General features: G+C 46.7%; 1 protein-coding gene across 3 annotated transcripts in view; it reads right to left on the bottom strand.

Annotated features, from left to right (window-relative positions):
* DHX15 (DEAH-box helicase 15) overlaps window positions 1-26700 on the bottom strand; it is a 260868-nt gene that overhangs the window by 184641 nt on the left and 49527 nt on the right. For all 3 annotated transcript variants that reach the window (XM_033948308.1, XM_033948298.1, XM_033948319.1), the window contains exon 3: window positions 14688-14881. In XM_033948308.1, the coding sequence (XP_033804199.1) occupies window positions 14688-14881 (194 nt within the window). The remainder of the gene's footprint in view (window positions 1-14687; window positions 14882-26700) is intronic.

Below are 26700 nucleotides of genomic sequence, written 5' to 3'. Positions count from 1 at the left end.
TTGGAATAAAATAGTGATAAACTCTCCTTAAACCACTCTGAAGACGGTATAGAAGACTGTGCTTCCAAAGAATAATTAAATAAAAATCAATAAATAAGAGGACCAGTCAGTACGGGCCCAGTGCCCTCGTAACAACCAATGGTCCCAGGCAGGTGTTTATGGAGTGACAAGCACTTAGAAATAAATCTAAATAAACCCTGCCCCGTACATCATCTTGTCCTCATGTGTCTATATAAAATAATAAATACTGAGGAGCACAACCACCCCCAGGCTAATGTGGAAAGGAGAGGAAATCACCAAAAAGAGTTCTCCCCAAAACTTATCCAAATAAAAAATATCAAAACCTAGATGCAAAAATAGCAAAAATCACCAAAAGAAAAATAAATATAGGGTCCTCAGTCTCATCCACAAATCCAAATAACGGTGAACCCTGAACACATATTTTTGCACCTAGGTTTTGATGTTTTTTATTTGGATAAGTTTTTGGGAGAACTCTTTTTGGTGATTTCCTCTCCTTTCCACATTAGCCTGGGGGTGGTTGTGCTCCTCAGTATTTATTATTTTATATAGACACATGAGGACAAGATGATGTACGGGGCAGGGTTTATTTAGATTTATTTCTAAATGCTTGTCACTCCATAAACACCTGCCCGGGGCCATTGGTTGTTACGAGGGCACTGGGCCCGTACTGACTGGTCCTCTTATTTATTGATTTTTATTTAATTATTCTTTGGAAGCACAGTCTTCTATACCGTCTTCAGAGTGGTTTAAGGAGAGTTTATCACTATTTTATACCAATTTCTCTAAGATTGCTATTTGTCACCCATGACATTGCTGCAGCATTTGATAGAGTGCACCATGGTATTCTGCATGGACAATTGCAACCTCTTTGAATATGTGGGCAGGTGTTCTCTTGGTTTACATTTTTTTGTCTGACTGTAAACTGTATGTAGTCCAACAACAAAATTCTGCTGTTTTTGCAGCTTGTCCCTCAAGGTTCCTGTTTATCTGTGGTTCTTTTTAATGTATTCTTGATTCCGGTGTGTCAACTTTTGAGAATGCTGAATGTTTTTAGAATTTACACAGAAGACATCCAGTTTCTGGTGCCATTCACTTCGCTAAAGAAGCATTTGAAGTATTGAAGTCTTATTCGACTTCAATATCACAGTGGATGACTGAGAATCATCTACTACTGAATGTAGCAAAAACCACAATTTGGTTATTGGCTAAGTACCTTGTGCACTAATGTTCCAGATTGTTTTGTTTGGAATGTGTCAGAATCTAAATTGTCAACTGGTTGAGGAATTTGGGGCTTATTCTGGATACTATATTATCTACACCAGGGGTGGGGAATGAGGGTCACAATCCAGTTAGTTTTTCATGATTTCCCCAATGAATATGCATGAGATCTATTTGCATGCACTGCCTCCATTGTATGCAAATAGATCTCATGCATATTCACTGGGAAAATCATGAAAACACTACTGAATTGCTGCCCTCATTCACCTGGTCTATGGAATATCACATCCAACATGATATTAGAACTGTACAGTCGACTCTGCTTAAGTGCACAGCCTTCAGACCAGATCACCAAATGCGCTTAAACAGTGTGCGCGCTTAGGAGTTCGACTTGCCAATCATGAAATAACAGTACATTGTAGTCAAATGCAGTACTTACAGTTGTCAACCATGCTAACATTCTAAATTTTACTAAAATCATCAGTCATTGTTTTCTGCACACAGATTGCACAATTCAGGCTGTGCTACTGATGCTGTAAACCTGTCCATAGTCATTGACAGTCATTTATCTCCAAATAATGCAGCATGTTTAGGGACTTCAGCGCGTCTGAAAAGGAAACAATCTCTGCAGGTGGTTCATTAGTCGCGATGACAGCAGCAATATCTTCATCAACAGTCTTGGTTGTCTGCAGTGTCCTTAATGATTTTACAAATATCGGCATTAGAACTGTCAGATGATGTGGGCAGATCATTGTCAACGGCAACATACTGCGCAAACTCTTGGGATGAGAGTCCAACTGGGAGCTCAATGGACAAAGTGTCTGCTTCAGCTGTCTCATCAGATGTGTGAACGAAGCTTGCCCGTCGATAGCAATTTGAAATCATTGATGAAACTCGACTCCATGCTTCCCACAGCATATGAAAAGTCGAGCACCGTCATTTTTCTCGCCAGCTCAGCAGCTCAGGGACTGGATTCCGTGCTTGCATCGATCACTGGCTTTACATTCCCGAGGAGAGGTAGCGTGGGAGCCCTGCTCCGCCCCTCTCCCTGACCGAAAGGGAACATTTAAAAGAGCACAGCGCCAACGGGGCTCAGCCGTTCGGCGCGCCGACAAAGGCGCATGCGCCTTAGTGCGCGCCTTTGTGAAGCGCCTGCAGTGACGACAGTTGGATTCTGAAGCTAACAAAACAACAGGCTCCAATCAGGTAATCACTTAGATTTAAGCACAACTAACTTGTTGCTATACCTTACCATATGCATAGGTTGGAATACCTTGTTAAACTTAATTCGTGGGTAAACCTTGTTATACTTAATTTGTAAAACCTGTCCCCCGCCAGGATCAGGTTATCAGTTAGCTTCACTCTCAACTAACCTGCTGTACCTAGTTATACTTAACAGTTGGTATACCTTGCTATACTTAATCGGTTGGTTTTACCTGTAATATTGTATATTACCTTGTAATATTGCTATTCTTAATTTTGTTGGTTGTACCTTGTAATATTGTAATTGTTGTATTCATCTCACACTATCCTGTTTAAACATCTAAGAGCACTAAGAACAACTCTCACCACTCAGGCATAGGCAATCCAAAGAGACAGATAACACCAATAGAGCAAAGAACTCCAGAACCAACACCCCTTTTTACTCACAAAAATGGCAACACGCACATTTAAACTCATCCTAGTCCTACTACTGCTCTCCCTATACATAGAGAAATGGAAAACTGCAGGATACCACACACATTCTATACCCATCCTCACAACACACAGACTGGTTCAACCCAACAGGAAAGTCCAAACCCCCAGAACCCTGACACCTTGTCCATCATCCAACCACGAAAACATTCTCACAATCTGGGGAAAAAGACCCCCAACAAAACCTAAGACAAGACCACAAAAACTTCAAACACCTTCCAGAACACTAATCAATACACTAACTACTCACCCTCTCATAAAATTCACATCAATAGCATGCGCATATATGAATATACGATCTATCAACCCAAAGACAGAACTAATCAAAGACTGGCTGATCAAAGATAATCTAGGTTGCCTCTTCCTAGCCGAAACCTGGCTCACTTCTGACTCAGACCCTAGCATCACTGAATTCTGCCCAAACGGATACAAACTAAAGCTAGTATGTAGAGAAAAGAGAAGAGGAGGAGGTCTAGCAATCATTGCAAAAAACAACTTCAACATTAAAGTCCTAGCCATGCACTCCACCCCCCACCTAGACCTTCTAGCCTGCCAACTTTCTGACAACACTCTCACAGGAACTCTGAACTGCCTTCTCTGCTATGTCACACCAGGAAAATGGAACACCTCTAAACAAGAATTCGAAGAATTTATCCTCCAGCATTCCCTCTCCTCCACACATAACCTGATCCTAGGAGACATCAATCTCCACTTAGAAGACCACACCTCCAAACAAGTAGCGGACATTCTTTCATACCTCAACACCCTATCTTACCAGATACTCAATCCCGAACCCACGCATGAAAAGGGCCATCAACTTGATATAGCCGCTTACACTTCCCCCAACCTTAACACACAAAACATCCACATCACCAACGGCTCATGGCATCCCACCTTATGGTCTGACCATTACAAGTACACCTTCACAATTAACTGGGTGCAGAATAACAACAAACCCACGCCACACACAACAAGCTTCAAGTCCAGAAAGAAAATCGAACCTACCACATTCTGGGACACAGTAGACCCAGAAATAGACCTAAACAAAGGATTCATAAACACCTGGCGCTCCACAAGTGAATCCGCTTTAAACAAACTAGCACCACTAAAAACAAAAAATAAAATATGCAGACCATCAGACAAATGGTTTGACGCCGAACTCCTACACCTAAAAAGACAATGCAGACAATTAGAAAGGACATGGAAAAAACAGAAACAAGACCACACCAAAACAGAATGGAGACACCAAATCAAACAATACAAAATCAAACTGAAGGAAAAAAGAACAGACTACTACTCCAAACTCATTGGCACTGATAAACCGGACACAAAAAAACTTTTCAACCTTGTCAGAAATCTCACTGATACCAAACCCCACCTCGCCACCCTAGGAAACCAAACTCCACCAGCCTCCCAACTAGCGGACCATTTCAAACACAAAATCATCACAATCAGATCCACATTCAACAACTCTCGAAACATCTTAGAAGAGATACTAACAAAACCCACAAAAGACGAAGCCACTTCAGCAGATAGGATCTGGACCGACTTCCCAACGACACAATGGTCAGACCTAGACCGGCTGTACAAAAAATACAGCAAATCTTCATGTGATTTGAACAATTGTCCTCCTTATCTACTAGCTACAGCGTCCACTAAATTCACAGCTGGTCTCACGCTATGGCTGCAAACCACCCTAAGGGAAGGTCAGTTCCCCCCGGAACTTGGCGAAATCATAATTACTCCTATACTAAAAGACCCCAAAGGCCCAATAGACAGCCCAATAAATTATAGACCAATCGCTTCTATACCTCTATACGTCAAACTCATAGAGGGTCTAGTAGCACAATATCTCGCCAATTACCTAGAAGACCACCACATCCTACACCCTACTCAATCCGGATTCAGAACCAATCACAGTACTGAAACACTTCTGGTTTCCCTACTAGACATAGCCCGTCAGCACCTCAGCAAAGGAAATAAGTTACTAATCATCCAACTCGATCTTTCAGCAGCATTCGACTTAGTTGACCATTCCATACTACTCCAGATACTAGATGCCATAGGAATATCAGGTAATGTTCTCAACTGGTTCCAAGGATTCCTCAAAACAAGATCATACAGAGTCAAGTCAAATGATCTTCTATCCGACTCATGGTCAAATCCCTGCGGAGTTCCACAAGGATCCCCTCTATCGCCCATACTTTTCAACCTCTTCATAGCATCCCTAGGCACGGCCCTAGACGCCCTAAACATTACATCCTTCAGCTACGCGGATGATATAACCATCCTCCTCCCCTTCGACATTCAAGACCCCACCTCCAACGGACGCCTGAAAACAACATTGGAAACTGTAGAAAAATGGATGACGAACCACAAGTTAAAACTGAATGCGGAGAAAACCAAATTCCTACTACTAGAGAAGGAACAAAAACCATCCCTAACAGAACTAGATGTAAACACAATCAAATATTCAATACAGAATACTCTCAAAATTCTGGGAACACACCTAGACAGAGGCTGCACAATGCAAACACAAATACACAAAACCATAAAAAAAGCATTCTTCACCATGCGAAACCTAAGAAAAATAAGAAAATTATTTTCCAAAGAACACTTCAAGATCATTGTACAATCCCTCATACTCAGCTCCTTAGATTACTGCAACAGCCTCTACCTACCTTGCCCAAATACTATGATAAAACAACTACAGACCGTTCAGAACACAGCTATCAGACTCATCTACTCGCTCAGCAAATTCGACCACGTCACACCCGCCTATGTAGACTCACTGGCTTCCGATAAAAGCAAGAACTCAATTCAAACTCTACTGCTTATTTTTCAAAGTAACCCATGGTATGGCCCCCAATTACCTGAACAACCGTCTTTGCCGCTACCGACTACCCAGATCAAGAAGAACTCAGAATCTTTTCACCTTCCCCCCTCATAATGGTACCCGACGTAAGAAACTTTACGACAGCCTTCTAGCAACTCAGGCAGCGAAAATTGACTCCACCATCACCAAACTGATGATCAAAACAACAGACATCAAAGTGTTTCGGAAAGAAATCAAAACATTTCTTTTCAAAAAACACGTCCTTACTTAATATTCCCCTCCCCAATCACACATGCACTCTCCCCAGCAAATAACACACTAGTCATCCCCTTGAACCTCATTTACCAAAAATATCCAAACTCCTAAATAAGCATCTCCCTTAGGTATCCATTTAACCTTCTCCTAAATAGCACAGTTACTTACCGTAACAGGTGTTATCCAGGGACAGCAGGCATATATTCTCACACATGGGTGACGTCATCTACGGAGCCCCAGCGCGGACAGCTTTTTCAGCAAACTTGCTAGAAGTTTCAAGTTTGCACACTGCACCACGCATGTGCTAGCCTTCTCGCCACTAGAGGGCGCATCCCCACCTCGTGGTCCTCAGTTCCATATCCAGCAAAGAAAAGCCATCCCCGGGGAGGTGGGCGGGTTGTGAGAATATATGCCTGCTGTCCCTGGATAACACCTGTTACGGTAAGTAACTGTGCTTTATCCCAGGACAAGCAGGCATGATATTCTCACACATGGGTGACCTCCAAGCCAACCAGAAAGAGGGCAGGTGGGAAGATGGCAATTTAGGAAAACAGGTTACGTAACACTGACTGGCCAAACCGGCCGTCACTCCTGGACAAGGAGTCCAAACAGTAGTGGGAGGTGAACGTATGAACCGAAGACCAGGTGGCAGCTTTACATATGTCCTCCATAGGAGTAGAACGGAGGAAAGCAACCGAAGCTGCCATCGCCCGGACCTTATGACCCGTGACTCGACCCGAGAGCGGGAGACCAGCCTGAGCGTAGCAAAAAGAGATACAAGCAGCTAACCAGTTGGACAAGGTACGCTTGGAAACCGGATGTCCTATCCGATTAGGATCAAAGGACAAAAATAATTGAGGAACCTTCCGATGAGACTTAGTACGTTGGAGATAAAAAGCCAACGCCCTCTTACAGTCAAGCGTGTGAAGCGCCGTTTCACCAGGATGAGAATGGGGCTTTGGAAAAAATACCGGAAGAACAATGGACTGATTGAGGTGGAAATCAGACACAACCTTAGGCAAAAATTTGGGATGGGTGCGAAGAACCACCTTGTCATGATGAAACACCGTGAAAGGAGGGTCCGCCACCAAAGCCTGTAGCTCGCTAATCCGACGAGCGGACGTGAGCGCAATCAAAAAGACTACTTTCCAAGTGAGAAATTTAAGAAGAGCTTTATCGATAGGCTCAAAAGGAGGTTTCATCAGTTGAGCCAAAACCACATTAAGATCCCATACCACAGGGGGGGGCTTGAGAGGAGGATGAACATTCACAAGACCCCTCATGAAACGAGAAACCAGAGGATGCAAAGAGAGGGAACGACCCTCGAGATGTTGATGAAATGCAGCAATTGCACTAAGATGCACTCGAATGGAAGTTGTCTTCAGACCAGAATTCGACAGATGCAACAGATATTCCAGGACCGAAGACACAGGAACTGAATCCGGGTCCAGGTGATTGGTGGAGCACCAAGAAGAAAATCTGGTCCACTTCTGGGAATAACAAAGCCTAGTCGAGACTTTGCGAGAGGCCTCTAGGATTTCCCGCACTGAGTGAGAAACCGGAATCGAAGTCAAGGGGAAAGGAACCAAGCGGTTAGATGTAACGACTGAAGATTGGGATGTAACAGCGAACCCCGACTCTGAGACAGCAGAGAGGGAAAGACAGGCAGAAGCAGAGGCTCCCTGACACTGAGTTGAAGAAGCAGGGAGAACCAATGTTGTCTTGGCCAACGAGGCGCAATGAGAATCATAGTGGCTTTGGTCGATTTTAGATGAACCAGCGTTCTCAAAATCAGAGGAAAAGGAGGGAACGCATAAAGGAACCTCCCCTCCCAGTCGAGAAGAAAAGCATCGGCCTCGAGACGGTCCTGGGAGTACATCCGAGAACAGTAGAGGGGTAGTTTGCAAGTCTCGGGCGAAGCAAACAGATCCACCTGAGGAGTCCCCCATCGGTCGAAGACCTCGCGTAGAACTCGGGAGTTCAGCGACCACTCGTGCGGCTGGAGGAGACGACTGAGCTTGTCTGCCAGACAATTCAGCTCCCCCTGAATGTAAACCGCACGCAAGAAAATGTTCTGAGAGACGGCCCATGTCCAAAGCCGCAGGGCTTCCTGGCACAGAGGCCAAGAGCCCGTCCCTCCTTGCTTGTTGACGTAATACATTGCCACCTGGTTGTCTGTCCGAACGAGAACCACTCGATCGTGCAGAAGGTGACCGAAGGTCCGAGCGGCCAGATAAATGGCAAGAAGTTCCAACACGTTGATGTGACACCGACGGTCCGTGGCCGACCATAGGCCTTGCGTTCGTAAACCGTCCAGATGAGCCCCCCACGCATACTCCGAAGAGTCCGTGGTCAGGACCTTGCAATGCGGAGGGACGCGAAAGAGCAAACCCCCGGACAGATTGGTAGAGCTGGTCCACCAACGGAGCGAGCGTCTGAAAGACGGAGTCACAGTCAAGCGTCGAGACAGTGGGTCGCGGTCCTGACGCCATTGCGAGGCCAAGGTCCACTGAGGAATCCTCAGGTGCAACCGAGCAAATGGGGTCACTTGGACCGTCGACGCCATGTGCCCCAAAAGCACCATCATGCGTTGAGCCGACACTACATGCAGTTGCGAAACCTGCCGGCCCAGGCGAAGCAGGGCCTCCAGTCGTGGGGAAGGAAGGAAGGCACGGAGGCGAACCGTGTCCAGCACGGCCCCTATAAACTGGAGGGATTGAGTCGGCTGCAAGTGAGACTTGGGAAAGTTCACCTCGAACCCTAGACCCTGAAGAAGCGTGATAGTCTGTTGGGTCGCTGAAATAACCCCCTCCCTTGTCGGGGCCTTGATCAGCCAATCGTCCAGATAGGGAAAGACCTGCAACCCCCGGGAACGCAGAGCAGCCGCGACCACCACCATGCATTTCGTGAATACCCGAGGGGACGAAGCCAGACCGAAGGGTAGTACACGGTATTGGAGGTGCAAATCCCCGACCCGAAATCTTAAAAACTTCCGAAAGTCGGGATGCACCGGAACATGGGTGTACGCTTCCTTCAAATCGAGGGAGCACATCCAGTCCCCTTCGTCCAACAGGGGATATAGAATCGGAAGCGATAACATACGGAACTTCTCCCGGACCAGGAACTTGTTGAGCTTCCGGAGGTCCAAAAAGGGGCGCAAGTCCCCGGTCTTCTTGGGGACCAAAAAGTAACGGGAATAAAATCCCCGGCCTCGCTGATCGAGAGGCACCCTTTCGACCGCCCGAAGGCTCAACAAGGCCCCGGCTTCCTCTCGGAGAAGGGTCAACTGGCTTCGATTGGACGGGCACGCCCCGGGGGGCATGTCTGTAGGCTGTCTGGAGAAGTTTAACGAATAGCCCTCTGAGACGGTCCGGAGCACCCATGCGTCTGACGTAATCCCAGACCAAGCTCTGGCAAAAGCCGTGAGCCGACCCCCGATGGGGAGGGGGTTGAGCGACCTCGCGGCGGGGGCCAGCCCCCGGCCGCTCATCCCGTCAAAAAGACGGCGCCGGCTTGGACGCCCCCTGGGCAGCGGGTTTGGCGGGTCCCCCTCTACCCTGTTGGGTAGAGCGACGGGGTGGAGGCCTCGAAAAGGCCGGCGTGGATTTTTGAGGGTACCGCCTAGGCGGTTGTTTAAAAGGCCTCTGAGCCGGCGGCTTAGGCTTTGGACGAACCAGAGACGCCAGAGAGCGCTCTTGCTCAGAAAGTCTCTTGGTGGCCGCATCCAGGGAGTCGTCGAATAACTCCGACCCGACGCAGGGTAGATTGGCCAAGCGCTCCTGCAAGTTGGGGTCCATCTCGAGGGTCCGCAGCCACGCCAGCCGGCGCATGGCTACCGCACAAGCCGAGACCCTCGAGGCAAGCTCAAAGGCGTCGTAAACCGCATGAAACAGATAGAATCTGAGCTGGGACAGGTTCGACGCAAAGGTGGCAAATTTATCCCTGTGCGACTCAGGAATCACCCCCTGAAAATCCGGCAGATCTTTGACCATGGATCTGAGGTAGGAAGAGTAGGCGAAAGCATAGTTGAGGACCCTTGTGGCCATCTGGGAATTCGCGTACAGACGACGGCCGAATTTATCTAGGGTCCGACCCTCTCTCCCCGGGGGGACAGCAGCCGAGACTCTAGAAGGCTGCGTGCGCTTAAGAGCCGACTCCACCAAGAGCGACTGATGGGAAAGTTGCCCCTTGTCAAACCCCTTAGGGGGAAGGGTCCGGTATTTGGATTCCATCTTGGTGGGCACTACCGCCACTGTAAGAGGGGTCTCAAGGTTCCGCAGCAAGGTTTGAAGGAGGACCTTGTGAAGCGGGAGGCGGGGGGATTCCCGCTGCGGGGCAGGGGAATCCTGTTCCTCCAAAAATTCTGTGGTATAGTGCGACCCTGCCGACAGGTCCACCCCCAAAGCCTTCGCCATGTCATGGACAAACTTGGAAAAAGAGGATGTCCGTGCAGGCGGGGAGGGTGACCGAGACTTCTCAACGGAGCCGAAAGGAGAGGCCTGGCGAGAGTACCCGAACTGTCCCCCGGACTCCGAACCCCAAGAGGCACGCTCCCGTGACCTCGAAGGAGTCGGGGACACCGTCCGGCGAAGAGACCCCCGTGGGGAACCCCCCGGGGTACGGGGTATGGAGGCCCGTCCCTTCCGCCTCGGTGAGGAGGCACGGGAACTCTCCCTGATCGGGGACCGTAAAAGATCTGGATTGTCGAGGCGGAGTTCCTCGACACGCAAGGCTCCGGTCTCGGGCGGGGTCGAACGCCGACTCCTCAGAGGCGAGGCTCGAGACCGCTTAGCCTTTTTAAGGCGGTGCTTCGCCCGAGGCTTACTCGAGGGCGAGGAGCCCCGTGACGACCTCGGGGACGAGGAGGAGGAGATCCGGCGTACCCGGCGCTGCTTGTCTCGGGATCGCACACTGACCTCGGGCTGTCTCACCGGGGTCGGATCCGAGGGAAGCGTCGAGGTCGAGGCTGAGGGAGCTTCGGCCGCTGAGAGGCCGGTGCCCGAGGCCGAGGTCACCAACTGCGGGGCCCCAGAGACCGAAGGCGAGGCCGAAGCCTGCTGCAAGGTCTCAATGGCCCCGGAAAGCTCCGAGGAGATTAAAGCGCGAAGCAACTCCTGGAACGCCGGGATAGTGAGGCCCGGAGGCAACACCTGGGGGCGCTCCGCAGAGGGCGACCTCGGCTTCGAGTATTCCCTCGGGGCTAACCCCTTCGACACCTTGGCCTGGGTCGAGGTCGACGGTCCCGCCGACGACGAGCCCGAGGATGGCTTCCTGTTAGATGAAACTGAGGAAGGAAGTGGAGACTTACCCGGGGCTTGCTTCAGCGAGGCAACCGGCTTCGCGGGGGCCGAGGGGTCCGATGTCGAGGCCGAGGTCGAGGCCGGGGCCGAAGCCGAGGCCGAGCTCGAGGCCTTCCCCGTCGGGGTATCGACGGCAAAGAAATCAGCCATGCGGGCCTTGCGCCGAGTAAGGGCCCGTTTCTGGAAGGTGGCACACTTAGGGCACGATGCTGTCGGGTGATGGGGCCCCAAACACCGAATACAGCACCTGTGAGGGTCAGTGATGGACAAAAGTCTATCACACTTACCACACTTCTTAAAACCCGTTACGGGCCGGGACATGGGCCCAAAACAAGGCCGGGAACAAACGAGGTTCCTCGGCCACGGCTACCGGGAGCCCCCGGAGCGAAAAGAAAAATGAATTTTTTTTATTTTTTTTTTTGAGAATTAAAGAAAACAAAGAAAGAAAAGAAACGTAGCGCAGCGACCGCGTCGAAAATCCGAACACAGCCGCGGCGACAGAAGGCAAAAGTAGCACAATTTTATCCACAGGGCTTCTGGCTCCGCGGATGAAAATGAACTGAGGACCACGAGGTGGGGATGCGCCCTCTAGTGGCGAGAAGGCTAGCACATGCGTGGTGCAGTGTGCAAACTTGAAACTTCTAGCAAGTTTGCTGAAAAAGCTGTCCGCGCTGGGGCTCCGTAGATGACGTCACCCATGTGTGAGAATATCATGCCTGCTTGTCCTGGGATAAAAGCATCTCCCTTAGGTATCCACTCAACTGATTCCTTCAAAGTTAGGTATCTTTCTTCAGTTGCCTATATTGTTTTCCCCACTGAACCTTGTAACTACTTGAACCCTGTCAAGCTATTCTATCGATAAATCCAGATATCTTATACTTGTATTTCTATACCACAACATGTAATTTACTTAAATCGTTGTAATGTAATTCTCTCGGTAATGTCCTGATCTCTTTTAACTGTAATCCGCTTAGAACCGCAAGACACAGGCGGAATAGAAATCACTAATGTAATGTAATATCATAAGACGAGTGACCTGTAATGACGTTTGCAATTATCCCTTGGTCCATCAGCTGGATCAGAGAGGTCGTGTTTGGTGGCAGAAACACGAGTTTGATGTTGGCTAGTCTTACGTCATTGCTGTGTGCTGCACAGTTATCACACAGCATTACAATGTGCCTCCTACGCCTTCTCCTATGCCTTGTCATCCATGCATTTTTGTTGCTTTCTTATTCAACAGGGCCCGGTGCTTCTGCGTCCTGTTTACGGCGTCAGGAACCAGGTAGAAAGCGAAGGGGGTGGTGCCAGCAGGGAAGAGGGTTGGAGAGGTGTCGGTGCCGGCTGATTGCCTACAGGACATTCCTCTCGCTCCTGTTTCTGCTGGAGTGGCCGCAATGGAAAGACGACGCCTGGACTAGCGGCAGGGTAGCTCTGTGAATCGCATTTGCTACCGCCGCTCAGCAACAACTTTTGCATCAAATTAAAGGTAGATGCAGGGGAGGGGGGGAATTAGATAAACGCTGTTGGGGGAGAAGGGCGACAGGATCGATTCTGAGAAGTGCATTGAAAGATTTAACCAGTAAAAAAAAAAATAATAAAAGGTAAAAGAGAAACCAGGGAGATGAGGGCTCTCATTGCTGCCAATCTGCTCACACAGGCTCACACAAAGTACTTTCTTCTGATGTAATTTCCTGTTTTGCAAAACAAGAAGTTATATTAGTAGAGGGAAAGCCTAAACGAGCTACAAAATAGATCGGCGGCAAGGGGGATGGTGCCACCGCTCATGAATCGGTGAGTCCGTTTTTTTCTGGAAACGAATTGATTTGATTCACTCGAAATGAAATTGGTGAATTGATCTGAATCAGGCACCTCTAGCCTGGGGAGGCTATGCCTGGAGGAGGCAAGTCCAACTTACAGCAGGACTGCACTGGAGGAGCACGACTCTCATGAAAAGCTTACCACCAAAATTTTAAAAATTCCGACACCTCTACTTCGCGTTTCTTGGGCTGCAGGGCATCCACACGCCCAGAATGGTCACTATTTCCAGGCCCTGAAAACAAGGATGGCTGTACCAATGGGCTAACTGCCCTTTTCTCACCTTAGTATACAGGGCACATGCTGAACTGACCGTTCCCCTCTCTCCAGTCCACGCAGCACAAGGACTCTTGAGACACATATTTTGTACAATCTTGGCATGAAATTAGGGTAAAAGAGCTCAAGAACTCCATCCTAACCAGTTTTGAGACAGAAATTGCAGTTTTGGAAGTGCAGGGAACTTTTGAGGGGAAAAAAAAAAAAAAATTGCTAAAAATCCAAGATGGCCACCATCAAGATTTTTTGCACCTAAAAATCACTTTAAAAATCCTAATTTGTTGTTTTTTTAATTTATTAGGCTTGGATTTTTTAAAGTGGGGGGACACAGGGAATCATTCAGAAACTTGTAAAAAGCTTTTTTTCTGACACCCCCCCCCCCCCACCCCCTGATTCACCTCAGTGAATGGCAGTGCTGCAGCCTGCTGCAGCCCTTTTAGGTAGCTAGACAGGAGAAGAATCACTGCCTCATGCTGGAAATGACTTTAACACTGATCTTCAGGCTGCTAGTCAGACACAACGTCTGACTGTACTCCTACCCCCACAGATCGATGGATGCGCTAACAAAAGGGGGAGAGGGAAGAGGTGAACAATGTAGCCAGCACTCTGGGAGACACTGTTGTACTGCCTACATATATCTAACAGCCTGCTATCAAACCCCTGCTCAGCTGTGCAAACCGGCTGACAGGTATCACCTGGGATCGGCCTGTCAGCTGCATTCCGCAGTCTGCTTCTTCTCTACGCAGCCAGAGCTGAAACCAAGGTGAAAGCTCTGAGAACTGAAAACACCGAATACAAGTTGAAAACACTGAATAAAATAAGAAAAAGGGGAGAACAGAACAGAAACACTCCTTCTGGCTCACGTGCAGAAGGGAAAAACTGTTGGTGGCAGTAGAGCTCCTGGTGAAGTAGGAGGATCACTGAAAAAATCCACAGTGGATTCCTTCTGCATATGGCTCGCAGCCATGGGGATATAACCCGCTTGCCCAGAACGACACACCTATTGCACTGGAAACACTATCAGCAAAACATAATGGAGGAGAGTGTGGCGTAGTTGTTAGAGCTATAGCCTCAGCACCCTGAGGTTGTGGGTTCAAACTCCACATTGCTCCTTGTGAGCCCACCAGGACAGATAGGGAAAATGCTTGAAGTGCTTGTATATAAATTGCTTTGAATGTGGTTATAAAATTAGAAAAAAAAAAAAAAGAAGGCGTCATTAAGTCCCAATTCCTTTCCCTTACCCCCCTTATTCATATAAAATAAATACTTACTTTAAAATAGTTTTTGCACTGCTGCAATCTTCAAATCGAATGGAGTAACCAACTTCCTGGCCTAACATTATATCCATTTCATCAGCCACTCTCTGTGCTACACTCATTGCAGCCACTCTTCTGGGTTGTGTGCAAGCAACATCTCTCTTTGGTCCAGGCAATGACTGCATGTAATCAACACACCACTGAGGGATCTAAAAACAAGCAGAAAAATAATGCTTGCTTGATTATCGCTCAAATCTGCAGTCCCTGATAAAATGAAAGAGTTAATTATTTATTTACACATTTGGTTATTCATTTCACAGTTAGCCTCGAGTGTTACAAAGAAAATCTTTTTTTTTAAACCCACTCTGTCCATACCTCCCCCTACTATCTTTTCCCAAAATTTAAAAAAAACCCTGAAGCACAGCCCACTTAAAATTCTCATTTTAAGTTTGTTTAAAAAAAATCCACTTGTTTTCACTAGATCTCATTTACATTGCATTTTTCTTTTTGGCTCTATACAATTCACCACAAATTTCAGAGGTTAAATTCGCTGAATGTGATCAAAAGATGCATATTTCATAAAAATGACAGATTATAGCTAAATTTAATGTTAAGATAAGCATTTCTTGAGTATGGTGATTTAACAATAAAGTATTAGTTTTAGAATGTTAACTGGCAACCAGGAGCAGCAAAATTTTACAGATATTTTCTTAATCTTCCCCTAAAAGAGCACTTAAATTCTGATGGTAGTAGCAATCTGGAAAACATTTATATATATATATATATTTTTTTTTTTTCCAAATGTATTTTATTGATTTTTTGACACAAAATGCAAGGTGTACAACAAAGAAGAAAAAGTACCAAAACACAGCCCCACTTCACCTTGTCCCAGACCTGTCCCCCCCTCCTCCCCAGCCTATTCCCAACTCAAAACATTTATATTTTTATGGCTTTTAACCATATTCACTGGACTCAATTATTAGATGACTGGACAACTCTGATTCAAGACAACATCAAAATCAGCACAACATTTATTAACTTCCAATTTCAGAAATGTTTTAGGTTTGGTGCATAAATCATAAAAAGTTAAATAAGACAGACAGTTCCACAGTAAATTCAGTCAATGCTGTGAAAAAGAAATCCCGCTCTTGCCAACTAACCTACCCATATTAACCCCATTAACATTCTCAAATAACTGTGTTTTGAGCCTCTGTTAAAACCTAAGACGGCCCCTTATCTCTTTGGGCTAAACAATCAAATGAATGGAAAAATTCTTCATGTAATCTGGCTGCAACTTCAATAAACAAACATCCTATGACTTTAGGATGCAAGTAGGAAAATGAAGCAAATAATCTCTGGTAACTGGCACTACAGTTTTCATCACCTGTTAATTTCCTTTCCATGACCAATCCAAACAATGAGATTTAAAGTGATGCAGCCTGAGACACTTCAATATATCTATGCCAAAGCAACTATATTTTACCAGAAAGGCTAACACAATAACAGAGAATTAGAATCCCAGAACCACCCAGGAAACCTTCTAAATAGATCCAAACTCTTCAAATTACAAATATTTCACATAGTCGAAAGACAAAGAATGCTTAGACCAGGGATGGGTGACCTGCGGTCTGCCACTGAATTTTATGAAGACTACAAGATCATGAGAAATATATACAGAAATATCATTAGCCACAGTTTTGGCAATTTTAACTGGAAACAATTTTTATTTAACATTTCAAACAGAGAAAAACACCAAAAAGAACAATAAAACATGTTACAGAAAGTACAATGGTTGAAGTACATTCGAATCAAACCTTCCCCTATCCACCCCATTCTCCCCCACTACCGATAGACAAAGCACAGCTGTCATGTCCAGTGGACTTGGACTCTTATAGCCCGAAATTAGGAAAATTCCCCCCCCCCATCCCTCAGCGCTAACGTATTAGAAATACTAGGAGAGAGAAAAAGAAAAAAAGAAGGGGGGGGAGACTCCTCACCCCCCAGCTTCAACCCCAAGAAGTATCATTATAGGGAATTCTAAATATCACTCCGGGCCCTCGGGGACAAAGACTGAATATAAGGGTGCCAGAGTTAAGGAGAAGGAGGCAGCGTGCTCTGGTAGCCTGATTGAGCAAGGGAGAACCGGAGACACAGAGTTCTGCGCAGGGGAAGGAGGCAGGAAGAAGCACAGGACTCGGGGAAGCAGCGAGAGTACGCTCCGCCCACCCCCACCGCGTCAGAGGCAGCGTCGGACTCCCCCTTGAAAGGGGGCGGAGCCAACGCAGCGAGCGCTGAATCGGGTGCCAGAGTTAAGGAGAAGGAGGCAGCGTGCTCTGGTAGCCTGATTGAGCAAGGGAGAACCGGAGACACAGAGTTCTGCGCAGGGGAAGGAGGCAGGAAGAAGCACAGGACTCGGGGGAAGCGGCGAGAGTACGCTCCGCCCACCCCCACCGCGTCAGAGGCAGCGTCGGACTCCCCCTTGAAAGGGGGCGGAGCCAACGGCACACAGCCGTTCGGCACGCGGCAAAGGCGCTCGCCTTAGCGAGCACCTTTGCGAAGGGCCTTTGCGGAGGGACAAGGCAACAGAGTAAGAAAGAAGTGTAAAGAAGCGACAAGCACAGAAGGTAAGAAAGAGACAGACACAAAGGGCCAAGCCGTTCACACAAGTATACCAAGCAGGTAGAGGGAGAGAGTGAGAGAGAGACACCAGCACAGGTCGCCAGCACAGAGAGAGAGGACACCAGCACAGAGAGAGACAGAGAAGACACCACCAACAGGCAGTGAGCGAGAGGACACCAGAGACAGTTAGAGAGAGAAAGAGAGAGCACCAGCACAGAGAAAGAGTCAGGGAGGACACCATCAGCAGATAGGGAGAGAGAAAGGACACAAAGCGGACACAAGTCACAAGTAACTTCAAGTCACAAGTAATCTCAACTGGTATCTTAAAGTAGGAACAACAATGGAAGCAGAAGGAAACCAGAAGATGAGCTTTCCAGTGTTCTGCACAGACTGTCATATGTATGACTATCTCCCCTCGGGGAGACAGTCATATGTATGCAGTCGGTGTCAAGAACTGAGAAGCTTGAAGAAGGAGGTCAAGCGACTAGAGGACAATATACAGGAGATAGAAGGATTTCACACCACGGAGAGACACATTGAGGAGGAAGTCAAGGAACTCGAGAGATTCATTGAAGAGGCATACAGGACGAAGGTGGAAGAGAACGAACTTCAGATGAAAGAAGAAGCTACACGGATACCAACATACAAGGGAGAGCAAGAAGAAGATTACCTCAAGGATGACACCCACAGAGGACTACCGCAAGAGGGGGAGAATTTGGCTAGCCGAGGCCCAGAAGAAGAAAGAGTGAAGCACATTGAGGACATTGACCTGAGACCGAAGCGAAAATTGAAGAAGGGAAAGTCAGCGATCCTAGTGGGAGACTCGATCCTTAGGCATGTGGACAGCCACTTAGCAGGAGGGAGAGAGGACTGACTGGTGACCTGCCTTCCGGGAGCAAGAACCAAGGACATCGTGGACAAAATTGGAATGATCCTGGAAGGGGCGGAGACAGAAGAGACCGCTATAGTGATCCACATCGGGACGAATGATGTCAGCAGGAGAGACTACAAAAGAAGCACGCTGTTAGAACAATTCAAGATTCTGGGAAGGAAGCTGAAGATGAGGGCCCAGAAGATAATGTTCTCAGAGATCCTACCAGTACCGAGGGCAGATGTGAAAAGGCAGGAGGAACTACAATCAGTAAATACGTGGATGAGGAGATGGTGTGAGGAAGAAGGATTCCACTTCGTGAGGAACTGGACGGCATTTTGGGGCAAGAGCAAGCTCTACAGGAAAGATGGACTGTACCTGAGCGCAGCAGGAACTAGACTTCTAGCAAACAACGTCAAGAGAGGAATAGAACAGGCTTTAAACTAAGAAGGAGGGGAAAGCCGACAGTTGACCAAGGGTCGACGATTCGGAAGACAGTATCCTGTGAAGATACTGAGGGGAAAAATGGCTGGGAAGAAACAAGGGACAAATTGCAGCAGTCGACTAACCCAGAAGAGGAGGTTACAAGGTCTGCAGCAAAAGAGAAGAAAATAAGGACCGAAACACAGGGAAAGGAAAGGAGGACAGCAAAATACCAGGATCTAAAGTGCATATATGCTAATGCAAGGAGCCTAAGAAACAAAATGGGGGAACTAGAAGCCTTGGCCAATGCAGAAGACATCAACATCATTGGAATCTCTGAAACATGGTGGAATGAGGAAAGCGAATGGGATACAGCACTACCGGGATACAAGCTCTATCGCCAGGACAGATCAGGACAAAAAGGAGGTGGAATAGCCCTATACATAAAAGGCGGCATACAATCCACAAGAATGGACACAGCAGAGATGGCCAACAAGCTGGAATCACTATGGGTTACAATACCGGGAAGGAAAGGGCCTGAAATAAAGATGGGCCTATATTATCGCCCACCCGGGCAAACTGGCGATATCGATGAGGAAATGGAAGCCGAGATGAAGCGAGAATGCAAAAGCGGCAACACGGTTATTATGGGAGACTTCAACTACCCTGGGATAGGCTGGAGTCTTGGAAGCTCGAAATGCGCTAGGGAGACAAAATTCCTGGAAGCTACACAGGATTGCTTCATGGAGCAGCTTGTTAAAGAACCGACGAGAGGAAATGCCACTCTGGATCTAATCCTAAATGGGTTAAGGGGACCTGCAAAGGAAGTAGAAGTAGTGGGACCGTTAGGAAACAGCGATCATAATATGATCAAGTTCAAGGTTGAGGTAGGAGTATCAAAAGGCAAGAGATCCATTGCGACAACCTTTAATTTCAGGAAAGGAAACTACGAAGCAATGAAGAAATTGGTAAGGAAGAAGCTTAGGAACTCTTCCAAAACATGGCTAACGGTAAATCATGCCTGGTCCTTCTTCAGCAAAATCTGTATATCCCCAGATTCAGGAAGGGGTGCAAAAAGAATCGAACAAAAGACCCGGCGTGGATAACCAAAACAGTGAAGGAAGCGATAAGCAATAAGAAAAATTCATTCAAGAAATGGAAAAAGGACAAATCTGAGGGGAACTGGAAAGAGCACAAGAAGCATCAAAAAGAATGCCACCGTGAGGTTCGGAAAGCCAAAAGAGAGTATGAAGAGAGACTAGCCAGGGAAGCAAGAAATTTCAAACCATTCTTCAGATATGTTAAAGGGAAGCAGCCGGTTAGAGAGGAAGTGGGACCGCTGGACGACGGAGACAGGAAGGGAGTGGTGAAGGAGGAGAAGGTAGTGGCAGAAAGGCTTAACATGTTCTTCTCGTCTGTATTTACTAACGAAAACACGTCCAACATATCGGAACCTGAGCAATTCTTCAACGGTAGTCAGGCAGAAAAATTAACATCCATAGAAGTGAGCCTTGAGGACGTTCGCAGGCAGATAGTAAAACTAAAAACCGACAAATCCCCAGGCCCGGATGGCATACATCCAAGGGTTCTGAAGGAATTAAAGGAGGAGATAGCGGAACTACAGCAGCAAATTTGCAACTTATCCCTGAAAACAGACGAGATCCCGGAAGATTGGAAGATAGCCAACCTTACACCCATCTTTAAAAAGGAATCAAGAGGTGACCCGGGAAACTACAGGCCGGTGAGCCTGACTTCGGTTCCGGGGAAAATGGCAGAAGCACTGATAAAAGAAAACATCGATCAACATTTTGAAAAACATGAAGTTCTGATAACCAGCCAGCATGGTTTCTGCAAGGGAAGATCGTGCCTAACAAACTTATTGCACTTCTTCGAAGGGATCAACAAACGGATGGACAAAGGAGACCCCATAGACATCATATATCTAGATTTCCAAAAAGCCTTTGACAAGGTGCCCCATGAACGTCTACTCCGGAAACTGAAGAACCATGGGGTGGAAGGAGACGTACATAGATGGATCAGAAACTGGTTGGAGGGTAGAAAACAAAGGGTAGGAGTGAAGGGTCACTACTCCGATTGGAGGAGGGTCACGAGTGGTGTCCCACAGGACTCGGTGCTCGGGCCGCTGCTATTTAATATCTTCATAAATGATCTAGAAACAGGGACGAAGTGTGAGATAATAAAATTTGCGGACGACACCAAACTATTTAATGGAGCTCGGACTACAGAGGACTGTGAAGAATTGCAAAGGGACTTGAACAAACTAGAGGAATGGGCGGCGAGATGGCAAATGAAGTTCAACATTGAGAAATGTAAAGTATTACATGTGGGGAGCAGAAACTCGAGGTACAACTATACAATGGGAGGGATGTTATTGAATAAGAGTTCGCAGGAAAGGGACTTGGGGGTAATGGTGCACATGACAATGAAGCCGTCGGCACAGTGTGCAGCGGCCGCTAAGAGAGCGAATAGAATGCTTGGTATAATCAAAAAGGGTATTACAGCCAGAACAAAAGAAGTTATCCTGCCGTTGTATCGAGCGATGGTGCGCCCGCATTTGGAGTACGGCGTCCAATATTGGTCGCCGTACCTTAAGAAGGATATGGCGTTAGTCGAGAGGATTCAGAGGAGAGCGGCATGTCTGATAAAAGGTATGGAAAACCTGTCATATTCTGCGAGATTGGAGAAGCTGGGTCTCTTTTCCCTGGAGAAGAGGAGACTTAGAGGAGATATGATAGAGACTTATAGGATCATGAAGGGCATAGAGAGAGTAAAGAGGGACAGATTCTTCAAACTTTCTAATAATAAAAGAACAAGAGGGCATTCGGAAAAGTTGATAGGAGACAGATTCAAAACAAATGCTAGGAAGTTCTTCTTTACCCAACGTGTGGTGGACACCTGGAATGCGCTTCCAGAGGACGTAATAGGGCAGAGTACGGTACTGGGGTTCAATAAAGGATTGGACAAATTCCTACTGGAAAAGGGGATAGAGGGGTATAGATAGAAGATTACTGCACAGGTCCTGGACCTGTTGGGCCACCGCGTGAGCGGACTGCTGGGCAAGATGGACCTCGGGTCTGACCCAGCAGAGGCATTTCTTATGTTCTTATGATCTGAAGAAAAGGTTGTTTACATTTGACATTGTGACATTCCAAAAGCAACAAATGTAGGTGATTTCTCCAGGACCAATAAGACATAAAAACATAAGAATTGCCGCTGCTGGGTCAGACCAGTGGTCCATCGTGCCCAGCAGTCTGCTCCCATGGCAGCCCTTAGGTCAAAGACCAGTGTCCTAACTGAGACTAGCCTTACCTGCATACGTTCTTGTTCAGCAGGAACTTGTCTAACTTTGTCTTGAATCCCTGGAGGGTGTTTTCCCTATAACAGACTCCGGAAGAGCGTTCCAGTTTTCCAACACTCTCCGGGTGAAGAAGAACTTCCTTACGTTCGTACGGAATCTATCCCCTTTTAACTTTAGAGAGTGCCCTCTCGTTCTCTCTACCTTGGAGAGGGTAAACAACCTGTCTTTATCTATTAAGTCTATTCCCTTCATTATCTTGAATGTTTCAATCGTGTCCCCTCTCAGTCTCATTTTTTCAAGGGAGAAGAGGCCCAGTTTCTCTAATCTCTCACTGTATGGCAACTCCTCCAGCCCCTTAACCATTTTAGTCGCTCTTTTCTGGACCCTTTCGAGTAGTACTGTGTCCTTCATATACAGTGACCAGTGCTGGACGCAGTATTCCAGGTAGGGCGTACCATGGCCCAGTACAGTGGCATGATAACCTTCTCCGATCTGTTTATGATCCCCTTCTTAATCATTCCTAGCATTCTGTTCGCCCTTTTCATTTGTCGACCAGTACTCCCCAAGTCTCTTTCCTGGGGGGGGTCTCTCTTGAGTACCACACCAGACATCCTGTATTCATGTATAAGATTTTTGTTACCGACATGCATCACCTTACACTTATCCACATTAAACCTCATTTGCCATGTCGCAGCCCATTCCTCGAGCATGTTTGTCTCATTGCAGGTTTTCACAATCCTTCTGTGTCTTCACTACTCTGAATAACTTCGTATCTTCTGCAAATTTAATCACCTCGCTCGTCGTACCAATTTCCAGGTTGTTTATAAAATTGCTGAAGAGCACGGGTCCAAGCACTGAACCCTGTGGCACTCCATTCATGATGTTTTTCCAGTCCGAGTATTGTCCATTTACTCCCACTCTCTGTTTCCTATCCACCAACCAGTTTTTAGTCCATGTGAGTATTTCATCCTCGATTCCATGGCTTGCAATTTTTCAAAGTAGTCGTTCATGCGGGACCTTGTCTAACACCTTCTGAAAATCCAGATATACATCGACCGGGTTACCATTGTCTATCTGCTTGTTTACTCCCTCGAAGAAGTGCATCAAGTTCATCAAGCAAGATCTTCTTTTACTGAAGCCGTGCTGGCTGGTCCTCATCAGATTGTGATGCAGTCCTTTATCAGCGCTTCTACCATCTTTCCTGGTACCAAGGTCAGACTCACCAGTCTGTAGTTTCCCAGACCTCCCCTCGAACCTTTCTTGAAGATCAGTGTAACATTCGCCACTTTCCAGTCTTCCAGAATCCTTCCCAATTTGTTCAACAGATTAGCTATTAGTTGGAGCAGTTCAGCTATAGTCCCTTTCAGTTCCTTGATTACCCTCGGATGGATGCCATCCAGTCCCTGAGATTTATCGTTTTTAAGCCTTTCAATCTGCCTGCATACCTCTTCTAGACTGACCGTCAACCCATTATCATTAATCCAGACCGAGAGAATCACCCATTTCTCCAAGATCCCCCTTCTCATAAATTGGTGTTGACCTCTACAAGGCAGACAGAAGGCCTCATATTTGTCGAGCAAAAGGCCTACTGCTGAAAACAGCATAGAATGATCCATAAGGTCCTCCACATAAGATAAAACAGTTCTCCAAAAATAGTAAATTTCTCACAAGACCAGAAAGCATGATAGAAGGAGTGGGACTGCCAGGAGCACTTAGTGCAAGTAGGTGAGGTCACAAACCCAGACATGTGTATTTGGCTCTGTGTAAAGTATGCGGGTGAAGCACCAGAAATTGACATTCACGCAAGCCTGCACTAGGGGAGAACTCAGGTATTCTTTAAATCAAAGATACAAGATCCAAAGCATCCTCAGAGGCTGAAAAGATGTTGAAAAGTCTTTATAAATACCCAATACTGTAAACCCGTCTTAAGTATGGCACTAAGAGCTCTCGAAACTTGTCCTCAATAAGAAAAGATAGGGCACCAGGGCCCAAAGAGCGGATATAATGATGACGTTGCTTGTAGGCCAGGAAATCCCCCACTGACAGATCACTGAGAGAACAAAGATCAGTCTAAGAAATCAAAGAGCCATCCGCACGCAAGATATGGTTTATTAAGGTAAGTCCATGGTCAGTAGGAGGTAGCACTTAAAACAGTCTGCTCACGGCCAACCCTGGCAAGGCCTTTCCTCTGATGCATGCTGTCCCTAGGCACTCTCTATCCCCTCTTAGAAAAAGAACGACTGGCTTTGCTCTCTGGATCTAAAACAAGCATATACCTATTATTCCAACTTTCAACTCTCATGGAGCCACCAGGCATCTTCATCCCTCGAATATCTTACATGGAAAGTAGTCTTTCTAATTTGCATCACTTCAGCTTAACAAGTCAGTGAGCTTCAAGCACTGGTTTCAGATCCATCTTATACCACAGGGGAAAATACATGGTTCATTCAAAAGACCGACATGGAGTATTGTGTCCGGGCAGCTAAAGGATTCAACTGTTATATAACACCACAGTTGTTCAATGAGGTAATTGAATCTACCTGTGATATTTAAAATATGAACCTTTTAGGGATGTCCGGGGCAGTACTTGGAGAGACCTCCCAGGAAAAGAACTTGGGAGTTCTGATCGACAAGTTGATGAAGCCTTCTATGCAATGTGCAGCGGCAGCGAAAAGGGCGAACAGAATGCTAGGAATGCAGCGTGCATGTATTTTAGCGGTGGATTATCAAAACTGCTTACCATGGTCTTATGAGCTTCCTAGCAGTCTCCGATTCTGCCATGCAAACGGACTCATCACTATTTAAACATAAGAATAGCCTTACTGGGTCAGACCAATAGTCCATCAAGCACAGTAGCCAGTCGCCAGGTGATTCTCCAAGTGCGGCGTCTGCTTTTGACAAGCAAAAATCAGCAATTGGTCCAGGGTGCCGGTACAGTGAAAAACTGTTTTGACTAGTTCATGGAAAAAAAAAATTATATGATTCACATAAATTAGTCTTTTTTGGAGGGAGGAGGGGGGTGTTGAACAAAAGCATGCTTCTTGAATGTATGTATTATCCCAGGACAAGCAGGCAGCATATTCTCAACATATGGGTGATGTCAACCACATAGCCCCAATGCAGACAGCTTCACAAGCAGACTTGCTTGAAGAACTTTTTGAAAGTTTGAGACTACACACCTTCCCACCTGATGTAGGGCGCGCATCTCCTCAGTTCTAAGTTTTCCGCAGAGTTGAGAAGCCCTTGTTTCAAAGCTTTACGCGAGAGTTAGTTCAAACTCGTGCCTTCTCTTCACAGCAGCTCGTGTACTTATTTTCTTTTCGCAGGTCGTAGTGTAGCATTTAAAAAACAAAAAAAGCTTTCTTGTTTATTTTTCATCGTATCACGGCGAGGCCTACTCCGCGGCCTCAGCCTGCGGGCTTCAATTTTGCCACGGCTGTTTTTCAATCCATGTCCCAGCTGGTCACAGGGTTCAAGAAGTGTTCCGGTGTCAATGTGCAATTTCCAGCACTGACCCACATAAATTTTGGTGTTTGCAGTGTTTAGGACCTGATCATCATTTGGAATCATGCGCTCGCTGTGCTACACTTCAAAATTGAGCCCTTAAACTTCGTTGAGTTCAACTTGAGAAAATCTTCAGAGGTATGGATCTTTCCTTGGCTAACGCCTCGACTCCGATTGCGCCCTCGACTTCGTTGAAGTCTTCTGTGGGGCTCAAACCTTTAACCTCGACCTCACCCTCATTAAAGCCTTCCTTGATGGGAAAATCCTCATCCTCAGGAAAGTCTGCTAAATCATCTCCTGAAGGGCCGTTATCCTCAGTGTCTCCATCAGGTAAGATATCTAAGCCAACTCTTCCGGAGGTCACAGCCCATGCCACCCTTAGAACCAGTGGCTCCGAGACTGTCCAAGAAAAGGGTTTCAAAATTGAGGCAACACTCTTCCTCCAGGTCATCTTCTTCGGAGTCCATAGTCACACCAACTGTACCAGCTTCAGTGGTTTCTGTGCCAGCTTTACAGAATATGTTGGAAACTATTCTGCATCAGGAGTTTGGTAATATGCTTGCCAAATTGACTCCTGCCTCGACTCTGCTTTCTGCAGTCCAGCCTGAGCACTCAGCAGTAATTCAAGGAGTCGAGTCCTTGAGAGTGCCTCGAGTCCAACCTACATACTCTATCCAAGGAGTCGAGTTCTTAAGAGTACCTCGAGGTCAGTCTGAACACTATTTACAAGGAGCTGAGTCCTTGCAAGCGTATTGACTTCGCTCTTCAACTTCCAGCCCTGAGACCAGAAGAATCAGCTCATGGAGCTCGTCCCGCTGAAAAATAAGCCCCACAGACGTGTACACACTAGCAGACAGAGCACAAAACCGCCGCTAGTGGAAAACCGTTCCCCCTAGAGCAGGGGTGCCTACACTTTTTGGGCTTGCGAGCTACTTTTAAAATGACCAAGTCAAAATGATCTACCAACAATAAAATTGAAAAAAAACCACAAAGCACACTGTATGCAGAGAAAGTGTTAACCATCATTTATATTCCGTGGATTTTCAAAGAGGTCAAGGCAGATGACTTTATGCAATGTCACCTCTGTAACAACTATACAAAAATAGACAAATATAACCCCTCCCTTTTTACTAAACCGCGATATTGGTTTTTAGCGCAGAACGGATCAAGAGGACGAACGAATGGCTACAGGGATGGTGCAAAGAGAACTTCGGCTTCCTGAACCACAGAGAGGCACTTCAGGGGCTGCAAGGACAAGATGGGCTACACCTAACCAGAAGAGGGAAGAACAT

This window comes from Geotrypetes seraphini, chromosome 1, assembly GCF_902459505.1.
Source record: "Geotrypetes seraphini chromosome 1, aGeoSer1.1, whole genome shotgun sequence".
NCBI classification, from domain to species: Eukaryota; Metazoa; Chordata; class Amphibia; order Gymnophiona; family Dermophiidae; genus Geotrypetes; species Geotrypetes seraphini.
The sequence above is the reverse complement of the archived record's forward strand: the minus strand, read 5'-3'. Positions and strand labels throughout refer to the sequence as shown.